Below are 21,146 nucleotides of genomic sequence, written 5' to 3' on the forward strand. Positions count from 1 at the left end.
TTCCTCTTTTCTCCCCCCTACGTAGGGAACACCATCTACCTATGGGAGTTTCTCCTGGCCCTGTTGCAGGACAAGAACACCTGTCCCAAGTACATTAAGTGGACGCAGAGGGAGAAGGGCATCTTTAAGCTGGTGGACTCAAAGGCCGTGTCCAAACTGTGGGGCAAGCACAAGAACAAACCTGACATGAACTATGAAACCATGGGCAGGGCACTCAGGTGAGAGGAGTGTTATTACACACATGGTGTTGGCCTACATCATAGTGTTCGGGAAACCAATAACTAGCCTACTGATTTTGCTGCACTCGTTATGTTTAGGGGGTCTTAGGCCTAGCTACATGGTCTGTAACCTGATTTTGATGTGATCATAAATGTGAGAAGTAAGCATATGCAACCAGGTATTGAATGCATGTGCCCAGGGAGACAGCCACCTTACCTTAGGCCCAGGGCCAGCACAGTCATGACTCCCATGATCGTCCACCAGGTTAGTATTTGTTTAAAGTGGTGATCCCAAAATAAATATATACAAAAAGAAAACTACAAGGTAAAACCTAGTCAGTTGCACAACTGGATGCATTCAAACAAAATGTGTCCTACACAGACTTTCCCACCTTGGGGATTCAAACCAGCGATCTTTCAGTTATTGGCACAATACTCTTAACCACTAGGCTACCTGCCGTTCCTTACAAAGAATAATTCCTAAACTAAAGAGGCTAACAAACACAAAACCGCATCAAACACTGGTAGGCCAAGTTCTCTGGCCTACAGATTGCCAATCATCCTGACAGCTCTCTGGACTTAATTGGATACTTCAGGATTTTGGCAATGATGCCCTTTATCTACTTCCCCAGAGTCATGTGAACTCGTGGATAACATTTGTATGTCTTTGTGTCCATTATGAAGGAAGTTAGAGGTAGTTTTGCGAGCCAAAGCTCACTAGCATTCACACAATGACTGAAACTTCCAGTCATTGCGCTAACGCTATCTCTAACTTCAGCCCTGGACTCTAGTTCGTGCTGCCATCTGGGGATGCATTGTGAAAGTGCATGGTAGTGTTTGTCTGTATCCTAACACTAAACTTGTAAGTGAGGACTTAGTGGACTGTATATTCTTTAGGTAAAGTGTTACTTTATGTGTTCGCTCCCGTGTGCTGGTAAGGGCACAGATGACAGGCGGGTAGGATTCCAGTTGAGGTGGTTTAATAATGCTGAAGATGCACAGGCATGGAACAGCACCGCACAGTGTATGTAGGCAACTAACTAGCTTCAACCAAAGTGTGTGTGTGTGTGTGTGGTATATCAATAAGGGCGCACACTGGCCTTGGCTAACACACTGAAAGCTAACTGGTGGGAAAACACAAGGATGGCTGGTGCTTTCTCTCACTTGACTTCTCTCGAGCTGATCTTCTTCTCAATGCTCCGCCCACTTGACCAGTGGGCGGAGCTACAGCTCTGGTATGATACTTCACAGCCTTTTGTTCAAAACTACCCCTCATATCATAACAATAGAAATACATAATTGGCCTGCACAGTTAAGAAGGGTATCATGCTAAAATGCCCGTGCAGCTGTTGCAGTAAAAAGCACGACAAAAAGTAAAAAATATAATAAGTGCTCCTAGATCACATAGACGCCAAACCGCACATACTGTACAGTATATTGTGTTGTACCGACATAGTGTCGTCCTCAAGTGCAGAAATAACAAAATCTCAACTCGCCCCCATCTCGAAGGCAGTATTATAACATCAATGAAACACACTGAGAATTTGTTTTAATACAGTGAGCAAGGCACTGGGTGTCAGGCAGACAAGTCTGGCTGACATCTATAAATAGAAGAGCCCACACAAAAGGTTATTATGGACTCCAGACATCCTTTGTACCAGGACTTTAAGTCCCATATGATGTCAACATTATCAAGGACCAGGTTATAAAAGAAATAGAGCAAAGCAATCATCTATTCCAGTGTCACCTTATTCAAGGTATTCAAGGTGGACCTTATTCAAAACCTAGCCCATTATTATTCTGTCTGTAATGTTTACTCAATACCACAAACAAAATAGGACAACTAAATCATGATCTTACCTTAACGGTGACTACTCTCCCTCCTAAGGTATTACTACCAGCGCGGTATCTTGGCTAAGGTGGAGGGCCAGCGGCTGGTCTACCAGTTTAAAGAGATGCCTCCTGACCTAGTGGTGATCGATGATGAGGACACGTGCCCCGAACTCAGCGCTGGCTATGGGGGTCAGCGCCCCAGCCATCACGGCCGGGGAATGGGGGGCCGTGGAGGCCCCAGAGGCGGTCACGGAAAAAAACATGCTGACGGGCGCCATCCTATATCGGTAAAACAAGTGAAGAGAGAGCCCATTGATATGGATGGAAGGCTGTACCATGAGGTCAACGGGACACATGCAGAACAGATGATCCAGACGGTCCACGTGCTGCAGCCCAACCAGGGGGCGGCTGTGCCGGCCTCCTCGTACAACACGAGGTAACAGATGGATGGACATATGTACACACACACATGCATACACTCGCACGCATATCCATACACACGCAGATGCAAACATGCGCACGCACACATGCAACGCGCACACACAAACACAGGTAACATAGTGAACCGTGGCTATTGGACCTAGGCCTGGGAAAATATCTTCCAAAACAGTGTACCAAACTCCCAAATCTCGAAAAACAGAGACCGCACCCGCACTAGCATTACCAGCGACAACAACCTCATTGCTTACAGACCTTATGGTAGCCTAACGCCACCACTATCACACTATCACCAAAACAACAACAGTGACACATCAAAGGATGTGAGCTTGGCAGGCTTGTGATGCTGAGAGGACAGGGCCTGTAATACAGTACCTGCGCACGTCATTTAGGAGAATATACTTTTTGTAAAATACAGACAAATGGAAAGACGGCAGTCACACACACAGTATCATGTTAAAGAAGAAGCAGCCCATTCACTATGACATAATTAGCCAGTAGGTTCAAATCCTAAGAATACAAAAACAGAACCATTAGGTTAATCATTTCCAAATCATAATACAACTATTATTTCCTATTGCAAACATAGTGTCCCAACACCAGGGTTGTGCGTTCGATTCCCATGAGGGACCAGCATGTAAAATGTATGCCCTCACTACTTTAAGTTGCCCTGGATAAGAGCATCTGCTAAATTATTAAAATGTTAAATGTTCAGCATACAAACTAACCAGTGATCTAAAGTTTAAATGCAACAATGTTTCACACCAGGGTTGGGCTCAATTGAGAATTCCTCATAATAAATTCCTTTTGAATTGAAGTAGTAAACAGGATACATAATTGAAATTTGAGTTAAAGTAAATATAATTGAATTCTGTGAAATTCAAATGTCTATTCTACATTAAGTATAATCTATACAAATATACATATTGTGCATCAAACATGTTGTTATATGCATGCAAATAAAATATTGTTGGGTCATTCCATGCCATTTCAGGAAGCCATGACACCCACCATCTCAGATTGTTCTAAAATCCTTTCTGTAGTTAGAAACAGATAAGAATAGCATTCCTGCTAAATTATTTCTGAGAAGTTAAGCAAATTGATTGCACCCAAATTGGCCATTTTAATTTATAGGATTCATAAAATATTTAGTAAATATAGTACATTACATCCGATTTGGACCAACCATTTTTCTAACAATGAGTTTGACACGAGTAATCCAAAGAAATGGTCAAAAGCCACCAACGGAACCCCCACACACCACTCCAATCCCAACCCAACAACTAGTATACAGTATCAGTTCTCTATTAACAAGTAGGATGGAGCTGCGACTCAGAATATTGTTTCTTTATTCTATGTAATGTATTCTCAGTGAATTTGTTTTTTTTCCCCTCGCTGTTCAGAGAGTTTGTTAGGTTTTTAGGTTTATGTCCCATCCGACATCCTGATGTTACCAGGTCCTGACCACTAGAGGAGATCTGGAGATCAAATTATATTTCAACAAAATAATGTTGCAGGAATGGTAATCTTATCTAACTAACAACAGAAAGGATTTCAGAACAGTCTGAGATGGATGTCAAATCCTCTTTCTCGTGCTTTTTGAGGTGGAACGACCATGATGAAACAATTGATTTTCAGGACAAAATCATCAAATTAATGATCAAGGAGAACAAAACCTGTATTCAAATTTTCATGAATCACTTAAATTTTGTTAAAAATGAGGAAAATGCTACATTTCCCAGAATGTATTAATTTAACCCTCAAGTTGATCCCAAGGCCTTTAAAAAAGAGGCTAAACAAATGAAATGATTGCTGGAAATATAATTGGCTATTCTAAGCACTAAGGTTAAAATAGTATATGAACATTGTTTCCAGAAAAATTTGATATATTCTTTGCTATCTTTTATTTTTTATATATTCTTTTAACCTTTATTTAACTAGGCACGTCAGTTAAGAACAAATTCTTACTTACAATGATGGCCTACCAAAAGGCAAATGGCCTCCTAAATATAGGACAAAACACACATCACGGCAAGAGAGACAACACAACACTATATAAAGAGAGACCTAAGACAACAACGTAGCAAGGCAGCAACATATGACAACACAGCATGGTAGCAACACAACATGACAACAACATTGTAGCAACACAACATGGTAGCAGCACAAAACATGGTACACACATTATTGGGCACAGACAACAGCACAAAGGGCAAGAAGGTAGAGACAACAATACATTACGCAAAGCAGCCACAACTGTCAGTAAGAGTGTCCATGATTGAATGATTGAGTCATTGAATGAAGAGATTGAGATGAAACTGTTTGTTGCAGCTCGTTTCAGTCGCTAGCTGCAGAGAAATGAAAAGAGTAGCGACCTAGGGATGTGTGTGCTTTGGGGACCTTTAACAGAATGTGACTGGCATAATGGGTGTTGTATGTGGAGGATGAGGGCTGCAGTAGATATCTCAGATAGGGGGGAGTGAGGCCCAAGAGGGTTTTATAAATATGCATCAACCAGTGGGTCTTGCGATGGGTATACAGAGATGACCAGTTTACAGAGGAGTGCAGTGATGTCTCCTATGAGGAGTATTGGTGGAAGATCTTATGGCCGAATGGTAAAGGACATCTAGCCGCTCGAGCGCACCCTTACCTGCCAATCTATAAATGATGTCTCCGTAATCTAGCATGGTTAGGATGGTCATCTGAATCAGGGTTAGTTTGGCAGCTGGGGTGAAAGAGGAGCGATTACGATAGAGGAAACCAAGTCAAGATTTAACTTTAGCCTGCAGCTTTGATATGTGCTAGGAGAAGGACAGTGTACCGTCTAGCCATACTCCCAAGTACTTGTATGAGGTGACTACCTCAAGCTCCAAACCCTCAGAGGTAGTAATCCCACCTGTGGGGAGAGGGGCATTCTTCCTACCAAACCACATGACCTTTGTTTTGGAGGTGTTCAGAAAAAGGTTAAGGGCAGAGGAAGCCTGATGGACGCTAAGAAAGCTTTGTTACAGAGCATTTAACACAAAATCCGGGGAGGGGCCAGCTGAGTATAAGATTGTATCATCTGCATATAAATGGATGAGAGATTTTCCTATTGCTTGAGCTATGTTGTTGATGTAAATTGAGAAGAGCATGGGGCCTAGGATTGAGCCTTGGGGTACTCCCTTGTTGACAGGCAGTGGATGAGACAGCAGATTTTCTGACTTTATACACTGCACTCTTTGAGAGAGGTAGTTAGCAAACCAGGCCAAATATCCCTCAGAGATACCAATACTCCTTTGCCGTACCACAAGAATGGAATGGTCTACTGTATCAAAATCTTTGGCCAAACTTTGTAGCGGGGCAGAAACTTTGTAGCGGGGCAGGGGATAAAGAGGGAGAAGCATCGGGAATAGTCACATTAGAAGTGGGAGATGAGGAAATGAGCAGAAATCAGAAATCAGAGCAGAAATCAGTGAAGCAGAGCAGTCAGAGCACAAGTCAGAATTGTGGCTAGCAACAGTAGATGGGCCAGGGTGTACATGCACATAGTTTTGGCAAGTCGGTTAGGACATTTCATTTGTGCATGACACAAGTAATTTTTGCAACAATTGTTTACAGACAGATTATTTAACTTATAATTCACTGTATCACAATTCCAGTGGGTCAAAGGTTTATGTACACTAAATTGACTGTGCCTTTAAACAGCTTGGAAAATTCCATAAAATGATGTCATGGCTTTAGAAGCTTCTGATAGGCTTCCTGTGGATGTATTTCAAGGCCTACCTTCAAACTCAGTGCCTCTTTGCTTGACATCATGGGAAAATCTAAATAAATCAGCCAAGACCTCCACAAGTTTGGTTCATCCTTGGGAGAAATTTCCAAACACCTGAAGGTACCACGTTCATCTGTACAAACAATAGTACGCAAGTATGAACACCATGGGACCTCGCAGCCGTCATACAGCTCAGGAAGGAGATGCGTTCCTTCTCCTAGAGATTAATGTACTTTGGTGCGAAAAGTGCAAATCAATCCCAGAACAAAGCAAAGGACCTTGTGAAGATGCTGGAGGAAACAGGTAGAAAAGTATCTGTATCCAAAGTAAAAATGAGTCCTATATCGACATAACCTGAAAGGCCGCTCAGCAAGGAAGAAGCCACTGCTCCAAAACCGCCATAAAAAAGCCAGACTTCGGTTTGCAACTGCACATTTGGACAAAGATCATAGTTTTTGGAGAAATGTCCTCTGGTCTGATGAAGCAAAAATAGAACTGTTTGACCATAATGACCATCATTATGTTTGGAGGAAAAAGGGGGAGGCTTGCAAGCCGAAGAACATCATCCCAACTGTGAAGCACAGGGGTGGTAGCATCATGTTGTGTGGGTGCTTTGCTGCAGAAGGGACTGGTGCATTTCACAAAATAGATGGCAACATGAGAAAGGGAAATTATGTGGATATGTTGAAGCAACATCCCAAGACATCAGAAGTTAAAGCTTGGTCGCAAATGGGTCTTCCAAATGGACAATGACCCCAAGCATACTTCCAAAGTTGTGGCAAAATGGCTTAAGGACAACAAAGTCAAGGTACGGGAGTGGCCATCGCAAAGCCCTGACCTCAATCCTATAGAAAATGTGTGGGCAGAACTGAAAAAGCGTGTGCGAGCAAGGAGGCCTACAAACCTGACTCAGTTACACCAGCTCTGTCAGGAGGAATGGGACAAAATTCACCCAACTTATTGTGGGAAGCTTGTGGAAGGCTACCTGAAATGTTTGACCCAAGTTAAACAATTTAAAGGCAATGCGAAATACTAATTGAGTGTATGTAAACTTCTGACCCACTTTGAATGTGGTGGGAAAAAAATAGGGACTTTTTTACTAGGATTCAATGTCAGGAATTGTGAAAAACTTTAAATGTATCTAGCTAGATGTATCTCCCTAGTGACCACCAAAGAAAATTCCTGTTTGCATCTTTATTTCCTCAGATTTAACCCTTTCCTTTCCTACACAAACTGAAGAGATTAAATCAGAATGTCATTGAAAATAAGAATAATCATAATATCAGTGAAATTATTAAACAATGAAATAGAAATGAAAACATTTTTTTGTTAAAGAATACATACATTTTTGGGCCTTCTCTTTGTCCTCGAGAGTCCATTCAACATAAGTGTATTGAGTGCTATTTGTTCTTGATAAACTGAAGGCAGTATAACATAATGAATAGTCTGTTGCTGCGTATTCTGTTATACCTTTCACAACTGAGATGTGGTCTGTTGCAATCAGATTTTGAAAGCTCATATAGAATGACAGTATGTAACATGCTGGCAGCTACTTGCGTGCCTAAACATAGTATGTTCTATACTATAGTAGATTATACTAGAATAGTGTTCTACACTGCTCAAAAAAATAAAGGGAACACTTAAACAACACAAGTCAATCACACTTCTGTGAAATCAAACTGTCCACTTAGGAAGCAACACTGATTGACAATGAATTTCACATGCTATTGTGCAAATGGGATAGACAACAGGTGGAAATTATAGGCAATTAGCAAGACACCCCCAATAAAGGAGTGGTTCTGCAGCCCAACACCGTGCAGGACGTTTGGCATTTGCCAGAGAACACCAAGATTGGCAAATTTGCCACTGGTGTCCTGTGCTCTTCACAGATGAAAGCAGGTTCACACTGAGCACATGTGACAGACGTGACAGAGTCTGGAGACGCCGTGGAGAATGTTCTGCTGCCTGCAACATCCTCCAGCATGACCGGTTTGGCGGTGGGTCAGGCATGGTGTGGGGTGACATTTCTTTGGGGGGCCGCGCAGCCCTCCATGTGCTCGCCAGAGGTAGCCTGACTGCCATTAGGTACCGAGATGAGATCCTCAGACCCCTTGTGAGACCATATGCTGGTGCGGTTGGCCCTGGGTTACTCCTAATGCAACACAATGCTAGACCTCATGTGGCTGGAGTGTGTCAGCAGTTCCTGCAAGAGGAAGGCATTGATGCTATGGACTGGCCCGCCCATTCCCCAGACCTGAATCCAATTGAGCACATCTGGGACATAATGTCTCGCTCCATCCACCAACACCACGTTGCACCACAGACTGTCCAGGAGTTGGCGGATGCTTTAGTCCAGGTCTGGGAGGAGATCCCTCAGGAGACCATCCGCCACCTCATCAGGAGCATGCCCAGGCGTTGTAGGGAGGTCATACAGGCACGTGGAGGCCACACACACTACTGAGCCTCATTTTGACTTGTTTTAAGGACAATACATCAAAGTTGGATCAGCCTGTAGTGTGGTTTTCCACTTTAATTTTGAGTGTGACTCCAAATCCAGACCTCCATCATGGGTTGATAAATTTGATTTCCGTTGATAATTTCTGTGCGATTTTGTTGTCAGCACATTCAACTATGTAAAGAAAAAAGTATTTAATAAGAATATTTCATTCATTCAGATCTAGGATGTGTTATTTTAGTGTTCCCTTTATTTTTTTGAGCAGTGTATTTAATTCTGTGTCCAATGGAGTCTGAACCTGACTGTTAAGCTCTTTGTGTCAACTGCTGATGCAAAAAGGGTTTTATTGTATACATTTGATTGACCTGATCTCCTCTTTCTCCTCAGGAACATCAACATGGCTACCTCCGTTCCCATGGTCCTGACATCGTCCGGCCAGTTGCAGCCCCTCCTGTCCAACGGTGACTCCTCCAGCAACTCTTCCCCGCCCAGGATCATCCTCCACACTGTCCCCTCCACCACTGCGGGGGGCAAGGATGTCCTCACCATCCAGACGGCCTCCTTGGCCACCGGGACGGGCAGCCTCCAGGACCACCACCATCAACACCAGCAACCCCAGTTTCTGGTCACCAGTCTGGGCTCCACCACTGCCACCACGGGGGTCATCAACTCCACCACGGCTTCCCTCAATGGTCTCCCCCGCCTAGTTACCCTCAACACGGCCACTGGTCAGCCCATGGTGGCCCAGCAACCAGGAACAGTCATCGCCACCGTGCTCAAGCCCTCGAGCGGTGACGAGCTCCTCCATGGCCTGCACGGCATCAAGGAAGAGATGTTGGACCCTTACTACCTGCAGTCGTGGGTTAATGGAGACCCGTCCTTTGGAATGGAGGCAGGGGAAGCAGAGCTCACCTACAGGACTGTGATCATTGGGACGAATCAAAGTCTTGGGCAGAGCCAGGGGGAGACTGGCAGCGAGTCTCCAGTGAACGGACACCTTGCCCAGGGAAGCAGCCCCAGCGAGGGCCTTACCCCTGTGGAGGAGCTGGAGGTGCGTGGGGAGATGGCTCTGCAGCCAGAGCACATGCTGGGGGTCAAGGGGCTCCAGGAGCTGCCTGAGATCACCTTCATCCAGATCAAGACAGAGCCCACGGAGGCCTAGTAGGCCTGGACTCTCCCACCAAAGCTGGACTATTGGAATCAACATAAAAAAGACTTCTTAACTAAGTTTCCTTTTCCTTATCCCAATGATAATCTGATTTTGAAAAGCGATGGAGTTTTGAAATATGGAGCGACAAACAGGCCAAATGTTGGCCCCTGCAGGATATTTTTGTATACTCACAGCTGTTCTGGTGACGAGCCTACATTTGAACTTCAAGGGATTGTTTTGTGATGTGTTGTTGAAGGCTCCATTGATCTGAAAGAGTTCCACAGAGGAGGTGTCATAATACCCATAAAACCTAGCTGTCAAACAGGGAAATGGTTCCAACCATTTTTCCACCATCCATTTTTCCCATAGTGAATTTTAGAAACACTTCAAATGAGGGCTGTTTTGTATAGGTGTACTGTGGCGTTACATTTGATAACCATGTAAATATCTCTTGGACAAGGTGACTTTTATCAATATAGTCGGTTCTATTTACTCTCAGACTTGAAAATGGTAATTTGCATCAAAGTAGACATCATGCAAGACTACAAATCCCTGCAAGCTCCTACATGTCATCTCTAGCTGACACTTTGCTTACAGGTATTGTGTCAATTTAAAACTTGCACAAGACAGTTCACAGAATTATCAATTTAAATACATTTTGCCAATTTATTCATGACTAAATGTAGCTAACGTTAGATACTTAATCCAGAGATTGTTACCTTTGCCTCGATTCGGCAGTCTCGTCCAGATCATCATGGAATTTGTAGTTCTTTATGACAGCCACATTAGCAGCTAATTAGCATTACATTTTTAGGGGGCAAATACAGGCATATATATTGATAGAAGTCACCATGTCATAGAGAGATTTACACAGTTAGCAAAACGTCATGCCAGGGTAAGCCTACATAAAACACAGCCCTTATTTTAAGTATCTAAAATTCCCTATGGGAAAAATGTATGGTGGAAAAACGATTGGAACCATTTCCTTGTTTTACCGCTAGCTTTTATGGGTATTATGACTCATACTGTGGTACTCTATTGAGGTCCTATCAAACTATCTACCTACCTTGCTACTGTCAGTAGTCCCGCCCCCTTCCTAAACCCCGCCCCACCAGGAGAATAGCCATGGGATAACCAGGAATCTCCCCTACCACACGTGCCAGTTAGACTACTCCATTCTCTACCTACTAGTACATCCCATCAGACTTGTATCAATTCTAACAGAGACAAAAACACCAACCTAAAAACAGGAGATGGGAACTCATGTGGGAGAATGCAATGAAATCAGACTTGTTGAGTAGAAAATGTGTAATTGTCGCACGTCGTCTCCACTTTCTTGGACGATCAATGGAAATGTACCTCACAGACCTTTTCTGAAGAGTGCCTTATACGGAAAGGTACAACGGTTCAAACTCTTGATGGGTAAAGTCTGTGAGAAGAATAAATGACAGTTCAGATTGTTTAGACTTTTCTGGAATTTCTTCCAGATTCCACCCTTATTATCACATTGTTGATTAGGTGTGCATTCCCTTCATTTACACATGGCCTTACAGCAATGTGTTACTATGGAAATGTGCATTTTCCTGTCCCCTTGGACAATCCAATCACAAACCTGTTTGTATATAGCCTCAGAATTGATGCAGGGAGAGAGAAAGAGATACGGAGGAAAAATATAACATATTTTACTAGCCTCCTATCTCCCCATTAAGACATTTAATCCTGATTATATATGTAGTATATACTGAACAAAAATACAAACGCAACATGCAACAATTTCATTGATTTTACTCAGTTACAGTTCATATTAAATAAATAAATTAGGCACTCATCTATGGATTTCACATGACTGGGAATACAGATATGCATCTGTTGGTCACAGATACCTTTAAAAAAAAGGTTGTCCCCACACAAGGTGCACCTGTGTAATGATCTTGCTGTTTAATCTGCTTCTTGATATGCCACACCTGTCAAGTGGATGGATTATCTTGACAAAGGAGAAATGCTCACTAACAGGGATGTAAGCAAATTTGTGCACAGAATTGAAGAGGAATAAGCTTTTTGTGCCAATCAAACATTTCTGGGATCTTTTATTTCAGCTCATGAAACATGGGACCAACATGTTTTGTTCTCTCTCTCTCACTCTCTCTCTCTCTCTCTCTCATATATATATATATATATATACACTGTATATATATAATTGAGGTTCAATTTAAGGCCACAAATGTATTTATTTTGTGAATGTCTAAATTCTTTATTATTTACATATGCAAAACCCGAGGGAAAATATACAAAGTATATGAAATGAAATAACCAGGTGTCATTTTTTTTCTTCCAAAAAGCAGATATTTTTTTTTAAGCATTCCATATAATCAGTGCAGTGTTGATGATGACATTTTCTCTGTTTTGTACTCAAAGTGATTTGCCCTGAAGCAAATGATCATCTCTATAGATATCACCTGACCTGTGCATTTTTTTAAAGATTGTATTGTATGTGCTTTGGTTTTTATCATCCCATTTAACAGTGGACATACCTCTAGCTGGAGTGAACAACAGACCATCTGACGCACTCTAGCTCAGGACCTGAAGACAAACTTTGCAGAGCATCAGTCTTATGTCAATCAGAGTTCTCTGTGTCTGCATTGACAATCTGAACGTTGTACAGTACAAATGCAATGCCAAGTTATGACAATCGATGCTCTCTAGGGTTACAAAGAGGACCAAAACTGTCTTTAGTGTTGATAATTGACTGCATTGACATCTGTGGGTGGGGGTGATTGGATTGTCTTGCTTACAGACGCTTACGTTGTATGTACAACGCAAGTATGTTCTGGCCAACATTTTCCTTGTAAGCACTGTTGTATGTGAGATGTTGGGGTATGTCCACTCTGTCTGTCCGATCATTGTGCTTGATTGTTTTCCTTTGTCTTGGGTTTTCCATGGCTTCCTCCTATGCTGAAACTAGATTTTTTAAAGAAAGAAAATATAATAATAAAACCAATTTTGCTTCAATTTCACTTCAGTGTTTATTCAATATAATACACTGGAATCCAAACTGATCTCTACTTTCAACATCAGCCCGGGACTCAGTATTTTTAAAGCAGGCTATCAATATGATATCCTGGCATCCAAACTGGTTTAAAGTATATCTTCCTTCACTGTCCCTGTACCAGGCTCAAACGAGTGATCCTTTGCTCACAAGCACACGTGACCATCCTCCTTGATAACGTTCCAACCGTTTGAGCTATACAGAAGGTACCAATTGGATAGCTCCATCGGCTACATTTCAAGGTTGTTGTGGAATGAGCTTATGGCACATTCTTAACACTACCCCAAACACTCTCCCAGTTTTCGCCCATCAACATCTTGCTTAAAGGGAGCTCTGATGAGGGACTGGGTGTGTCTAGCCATGTCTATCGCTCTTCCACGTCTGTTGCTGTAAAAACAATAGAGAAACGTGTGTCTGCTAGTCTACTGCATCAAATTTCCACACGACATGTAGACACAATAAGCTGTTCTTTGGTGCAACTAATGGCTATGAATCGTGCTTGGAACCAATTGGTAACTTCTGAAAGTATGACGGCGCTGACAGAGAGAGTCGCGTTAGATCTAGTCCTTAGGAAACTATGCAGTATTTTGTTTTTTTTAATGTATTTTTCCTTACACCATTAGCCTAGAAAATCACAAGTGGTATTTCATACAGCCGGGAAGAACTATTGGATATCAGAGCGATGTCAACTTACTAGCACTATGACCAGGAATACGACTTTCCCGAAGCGGATCATTTGTTCGAACCACCCAAGGCATTCAAACTGATTCCAGAGCCTGACCCAAAACAACGTCGCCACAGAAGAGGTAGACGGAGTGGCCTTCTGGTTAGACTTCGGAGGCGGGCACACCATCCACCGCTTCCGAGTATATTACTCTCTAAGGTCCAGTCTCTAGATAACAAGGTAGTTAAATTAGGGCAAAGGTTGCTTTCCAGAGAGACATCAAGGATTGCAACATACTCTGTTTCACAGAAACATGTCTCTCTGGGGATTTTTTATTTATTTTTTATTTTACCTTTATTTAACTAGGCAAGTCAGATAAGATAAGAACAAATTCTTATTTTCAATGACAGCCTAGGAACAGTGGGTTAACTGCCTGTTCAGGGGCAGAACGACAGATTTGTACTATGTCAGCTCAGGGGTTTGAACTTGCAACCTTCCGGTTACTAGTCCAACGCTCTAACCAATAGGCTACCCTGCCGCTACCCTGCTGCTGTTGGTCCAGCGCCGACAGGAATAAACATTTCCCTTGGGAAGAAGAAGGGTGGGGGTGCATGTTTTATGATTAACTACTCATGGTGTAATTGTAACAATATACAGGAACTCAAGTCCTTCTGTTCACCTGATCTAGAATTCCTCACAATCAAATGCCGACCGTATTATCTCCCAAGAGAATTATCGTTGGTTATTGTCACAGCTGTGTACAGTGGGGCAAAAAAGTTTTTAGTCAGCCACCAATTGTGCAAGTTCTCCCACTTAAAAAGATGAGAGAGGCCTGTAATTTTCATCATAGGTAAACTTCAACTATGACAGACAAAATTTGCAAATTGGAAAAACAAAGCCACGTTTCATCTTCAATGCCCTTGCTGATGGAAGGAGGTTTTCACTCAAAATCTCACGATACATGGCCCCATTCATTCTTTCCTTTACACGGACCAGTCGTCCTGGTCCCTTTGCAGAAAAACAACCCAAAAGCATGATGTTTTCACCCCCATGCTTCACAGTAGGTATGGTGTTCTTTGGATGCAACTCAGCATTCTTTGTCCTCCAATCACGACGAGTTGAGTTTTTACCCAAAAGTTATATTTTGGTTTCATCTGACCATATGACATTCTCCCAATCTTCTTCTGGATCATGCAAATGCTCTCTAGCAAACTTCAGACGGGCCTGGACATGTACTGGCTTAAGCAGGGGGACACGTCTGGCACTGCAGGATTTGAGTCCCTGGCGGCGTAGTGTGTTACTGATGGTAGGCTTTGTTACTTTGGTCCCAGCTCTCTGTCATTCACTAGGTCCCCCCGCGTGGTTCTGGGATTTTTGCTCACCGTTCTTGTGATCATTTTGACCCCACAGGGTGAGATCTTGCATGGAGCCCCAGATCGAGGGAGATTATCAGTGGTCTTGTTTATTTTATTTTTGTAATTTTTTTTTCACCTTTATTTAACCAGGTAGGCTAGTTGAGAACAAGTTCTCATTTGCAACTGCGACCTGGCCAAGATAAAGCATAGCAGTGTGAGCATACAACAAAGAGTTACACATGGAGTAAACAATTAACAAGTCAATAACACAGTAGAAAACAAAGGGGGGGTCTATATACAATGTGTGCAAAAGGCATGAGGAGGTAGGCAAATAATTACAATTTTGCAGATTAACACTGGAGTGATAAATGATCAGATGGTCATGTACAGGTAGAGATATTGGTGTGCAGAAGAGCAGAAAAGTAAATAAATAAAAACAGTATGGGGATGAGGTAGGTGAAAAGGGTGGGCTATTTACCAATAGACTATGTACAGCTGCAGCGATCGGTTAGCTGCTCAGATAGCTGATGTTTGAAGTTGGTGAGGGAGATAAAAGTCTCCAACTTCAGCGATTTTTGCAATTCGATCCAGTCACAGGCAGCAGAGTACTGGAACGAAAGGCGGCCAAATGAGGTGTTGGCTTTAGGGATGATCAGTGAGATACACCTGCTGGAGCGCGTGCTACGGATGGGTGTTGCCATCGTGACCAGTGAGCTGAGATAAGGCGGAGCTTTACCTAGCATAGACTTGTAGATGACCTGGAGCCAGTGGGTCTGGCGACGAATATGTAGCGAGGGCCAGCCGACTAGAGCATACAAGTCGCAGTGGTGGGTGGTATAAGGTGCTTTAGTGACAAAACGGATGGCACTGTGATAGACTGCATCCAGTTTGCTGAGTAGAGTGTTGGAAGCCATTTTGTAGATGACATCGCCGAAGTCGAGGATCGGTAGGATAGTCAGTTTTACTAGGGTAAGCTTGGCGGCGTGAGTGAAGGAGGCTTTGTTGCGGAATAGAAAGCCGACTCTTGATTTGATTTTCGATTGGAGATGTTTGATATGAGTCTGGAAGGAGAGTTTGCAGTCTAGCCAGACACCTAGGTACTTATAGACGTCCACATATTCTAGGTCGGAACCATCCAGGGTGGTGATGCTAGTCGGGCATGCAGGTGCAGGCAGCGACCGGTTGAAAAGCATGCATTTGGTTTTACTAGCGTTTAAGAGCAGTTGGAGGCCACGGAAGGAGTGTTGTATGGCATTGAAGCTTGTTTGGAGGTTAGATAGCACAGTGTCCAAAGACGGGCCGAAAGTATATAGAATGGTGTCGTCTGCGTAGAGGTGAATCAGGGAATCGCCCGCAGCAAGAGCAACATCATTGATATACACAGAGAAAAGAGTCGGCCCGAGAATTGAACCCTGTGGCACCCCCATAGAGACTGCCAGAGGACCGGACAGCATGCCCTCCGATTTGACACACTGAACTCTGTCTGCAAAGTAATTGGTGAACCAGGCAAGGCAGTCATCCGAAAAACCGAGGCTACTGAGTCTGCCGATAAGAATATGGTGATTGACAGAGTCAAAAGCCTTGGCAAGGTCGATGAAGACGGCTGCTTGTATGTCTTCCATTTCCTAAAAATTGCTCCCACAGTTGATTTCTTCAAACTAAGCTGCTTACCTATTGCAGATTCAGTCTTCCCAGCCTGGTGCAGGTCTACAATTTTGTTGCTGGTGTCCTTTGACAGCTCTTTGGTCTTGGCCATAGTGGAGTTTGGAGTGTGACTGTCTGAGGTTGTGGACAGGTGTCTTTTATACCGATAACAAGTTCAAACAGGTGCCATTAATACAGGTAACGGGTGGAGGACAGAGGAGCCTCTTAAAGAGGTCTGTGAGAGCCAGAAATCCTGCTTGTTTGTAGGTGACCAAATACTTATTTTCCACCATAATTTGCAAATAAATTCACAAAAAATCCTACAATGTGATTTTTTTTCAAATTTTGTCTGTCATAGTTGGAGTGTACCTATGATGAAAATTACAGGCCTCTCTCATCTTTTTAAGTGGGAGAACTTGCACAATTGGTGGCTGACTAAATACTTTTTTGCCCCACTGTATATCCCCCGTCAAGCTGACACCACGACGGCCCTCAATGAACTTCACTGGACTCTATGCAATCTGGAAACCATTTATCCTGAGGCTGCATATATTGTAGCTGGGGATGTTAACAAAGCAAATTTGAGAACAAGGCTACCTAAATTCTATCAGCATATTGATTGTAGTACACAGTCTGGCATAACACTGGATCACTGCTACTCTAACTTCCGCAATGAATACAAGGCCCTCCCCCGCCCTCCGTTCGGCAAATCTGACCACCACTCCATTTTGGTTCTCCCCTCCTATAGGCAGAAACTCAAACAGGATGTACCCATGACAAGGACCCTTCAACGCTGGTCTGGCCAATCGGAATCCAGGCTTCAAGATTGTTTTGATGTTCCGGGTAGCCTCAGATAATAATATAGATTCATACTCTCGGTGAGCGAGTTTACAAGGAAGTGTATAGGAGATGTTGTACCCACTGTGATTATGAAAACCTACCCTAACCAGAAACCATGGATAGATGGCGGCAAAACTGAAAGCCCGAACCAAGGCAATCAAACAAGTGAAATGTCAGTTTAGGGACTAAGTGGAGTCGCAATTCAAAGGGTCAGACATGAGACGTATGTGGCAGGGTCTACAGACAATCACAGACTACAAAAAGAAAATCTGCCACGTCACGGACACTGACGTCTTGCTTCCAGACAAACTAAACACCTTCTTTGCCTGCTTTGAGGATAATACAGTGCCACCGACGTGCCCCGCTACCAAGGACTGTGGGCTATCCTTCTTCATGGCCAACGTGAGCAAGACATTTATACGTGTTAACCCTTGCAAGGTTGCCGGCCCAGATGGCATCCCTAGCTGCGTTCTCAGAGCAATGCGCAGACCAGCTGGCTGTTGTGTTTACGGACATATTCAATCTATCCCTATCCCAGTCTGCTGTCCCCACATGCTTCAAGAGGGCCACCATTGTTGCTGTACACAAGAAGGCAAATGTAACTGAACTGAATGACTATCACCCCATAGCACTCACTTCTGTCATCATGAAGTGCTTTGAGAGACTTGTCAAGGATCATATCACCTCCACCTTACCTGTCACCCTAGACCCACTGCAATTTGCATACCACCACAATAGGTCAACAGACGAATCAATCGCCATCACACTGCATACTATCCCATCTCGACAAGAGGAATACCTATGTAAGAATGCTGTTCATTGACTACAGCTCAGCATTCAACAAAATAGTTCTCTCCAAGACCATCGTTAAGCTTGAGGCCCTGGTTCTGAACCCCGCCATGTGCGATTGGGTGCTGGACTTCCTGACGGGCTGCCCCCAGGTGGTGAAGGTAGGAAACAACATCTCCACTTCGCTGATCCTTAACACAGGGGCCCCCACAAGGTTCCATGCTCAGCCCCCTCCTGTGCTTCCTGTTCACCCATGACTGCGTGGACATGCAAGCCTCCAGCTCGATCATCAAGTTTGCAGACGACTCAACAGTAGTAGGCTTGATCACCAACAACGACGAGACAGCCTATAGGGAGGAGGTGAGGGCCCTCGGTGTCAGGAAAATAACCTTTCACTCAACGTCAACAAAACAAAGGAGATGATTGTGGACTTCAGGAAACAGCAAAGGGAGCACGCACCTATCCACATCGACGGGACAGCATTGGAGGAGGTGGAAACTTTTAAGTTTCTCGACGTACACATCACGGACAAACTAACATGGTTCACCCAAACAGACAGGGTGGTGAGGAAGGCCCAACAGAGCCTCTTCAACCTCAGGAGGCTGAAGAAATTTGGCTTGTTACCTAAAACCCTCAAAAACTTTTACAGATACACAATTGAGAGCATCCTGTCAGGCTGTATCACCGCCTGGTACGGAAACTGCACCGCCCACAACCGCAGGGCTCTCCACCAGAGGCTGGTGCGGTCTGCACAACGCATCACAGGGGGCAGACTACCTGCCCTCCAGGACACCTAGAGCACCCAGTGTCACAAGAAGACCAAAAAGATAATCAAGGACAACATCTTCCGAAAACACTGCCTGTTCAGCCGGATACCGTCCAGAAGGCGAGGTCAGTACAGGTACATCAACGCTGGGATCGACAGACTGAAAAATAGCTTCTATCTCAAGGCCATCAGACTGTTAAACAGCCATCACTAACACAGAGGCTGCTGCTTACATACAGACTTAAATTATTGTCCACTCTAACAAATTGGATCACTAGTCAATTTATTAATGCTACTTTAATAATGATGTTTACATATCTTGCATTTACTCATCCCATATGTATACAGTATACTGTATTTTATACCATCTATTGCATCTTGCCTATGCAGCTCGGTCATTGCCCAACCATATATTTATATGTACATATTCTTTTTCCATCCCTTTACTTTGAGTTATGTGCATTAGGTAGCTGTTGTGGAATTGCTGGATGACTTATTGATATTGCTGCAGGGTCGGAACTAGAAGCACAAGCATTATGCTACACTTGCAGTAACATCTGCTAACCATGAGTATGTGATCAATAACATTTGATTTGATTTGATTTTCTCAGGAGACAGACAGACAGACAGACAGACAGACAGACAGACAGACAGACAGACAGACAGACAGACAGACAGTCAGAAAACGTATGTTCCAGATAATAGCAGAAGCAGCTGTGCTGCTGGTTTCTAAAGCTATTTTATTGTACACATAATGGTATTGAAGTAGCTCGAAGCTTTGAAGTTAGAGAGACATAGTGCTGTGCTGTGTAGTAGGGGGACACTCTGTAACATGGCATTTGAAGAAGAGAATAAGAAAAGGCCTTTTACATGAAACTGGAATGAAGCCTTTAGCAGGCTGAAGGGACTGATTGGACTGTACCTCAAAGTCCTCCTCCAGTTGCTGTTGGCAGATGAATACATTAGTATGTGTGTGATGCGGCTAGTCCAGTTGTGCTGGGGGACAGTGGTGGCTGTGGCCTACTGCAGCTGGGTTTGGCTGCTGCACACACTTGCACGACACCCACACCCTCTCCCCAGAAAGCTGTGGACCACACACTCCTGCAAAGCCATAGGTGACTTGTTTCAGGAAACTAGGTCTATAATATTTATCATAGGTACACTTCAACTGTGAGAGACGGAATATAAAACAAAAATCCAGAAATTTGTATGATTTTTAAGTAATTAATTTGCATTTTATTGCATGACATAAGTATTTGATACATCAGAAAAGCAGAACTTAATATTTGGTACATAAACCTCTGTTTGCAATTACAGAGATCATATGTTTCCTGTTGTTCTTGACCAGGTTTGCACACACTGCAGCATGGATTTTGGCACACTCCTCCATACAGACCTTCTCCAGATCCTTCAGGTTTCGGGGCTGTCGCTGGGCAATACAGACTTTCAGCTCCCTCCAAAGATTTTCTATTAGGTTCAGGTCTGGAGACTGGCTAGGCCATTCCAGGACCTTGAGATGCTTCTTACGGAGCCACTCCTTAGTTAGCTTGGCTGTGTGTTTCGGGTCGTTGTCATGTTGGAAGACCCAGCCACGACCCATCTTCAATGCTCTTACTGAGGGAAGGAGGTTGTCCATATCGACGTGATACTTCAAAACCGTACCCTTTTACATGTCTCATGCTATCTCATATCGCAGCAACAGCATCACAGAGTGAGATGCTACCTACCTTTTCACTGTACCTGAATAGACTTGTGGTGGTGTCTAGAATTCAAACACAGCAAGAATCTAGTGGGATTATAAAGCTAATGAAAGGCGAGCTAGTGTGTGTGTGTGTGTGTGTGTGTGTGTGTGTGTGTGTGTTGGCAGTGAGTCAGACAGGCCCAGAGAGAGAGAGCCATCCAGCCCAGCCGGGTCCTGGGAGGGGAGAAGGCTATTTCCTGCGTCGCCTGCAGCCAGTGACAGTGTGAGACGAGTTAGCTAGCGCTAGTGAGTGTTCACTGCTGTTCCGCATGCCTCTCTCAAGCGGAGTGTGGAGCTGTTGAAGGATGTCAACTGACATGGAAGAGCCTCCAGCCTGTGTTGGGAACCATGGCGGAGAGATTATTCAAACACCAGACCGTCAGTACTGACCGCACTGACCTCACAATACAGCCCAAGCATAGTAGCGTTTGTCTGTTGTCTCATGACCTAGTA

The 21,146-nt window shown here is 43.7% G+C and overlaps 1 protein-coding gene across 5 annotated transcripts in view; it reads left to right on the forward strand.

Moving 5' to 3' along the window:
* The window catches only part of LOC109905325 (ETS-related transcription factor Elf-1), an 83,045-nt gene extending 70,183 nt beyond the window's left edge, over positions 1 to 12,862 (forward strand). For 4 of the 5 annotated variants that reach the window (XM_020502631.2, XM_020502632.2, XM_031790298.1 and 1 more), the window contains 3 exons: positions 26 to 218; positions 2,107 to 2,487; positions 9,086 to 12,727. In XM_020502631.2, the coding sequence (XP_020358220.1) occupies positions 26 to 218; positions 2,107 to 2,487; positions 9,086 to 9,860 (1,349 nt within the window). In that variant the 3' untranslated portion in view covers positions 9,861 to 12,727. Of the gene's footprint in view, positions 1 to 25; positions 219 to 2,106; positions 2,488 to 9,085 lie in introns of all 5 variants that reach the window. The other variant, XM_020502630.2, reaches the window with a different exon arrangement.
* Positions 12,863 to 21,146: the final 8,284 nt, after the last annotated feature.

This window comes from Oncorhynchus kisutch, linkage group LG15, assembly GCF_002021735.2.
Source record: "Oncorhynchus kisutch isolate 150728-3 linkage group LG15, Okis_V2, whole genome shotgun sequence".
Classification (NCBI taxonomy): Eukaryota; Metazoa; Chordata; class Actinopteri; order Salmoniformes; family Salmonidae; genus Oncorhynchus; species Oncorhynchus kisutch.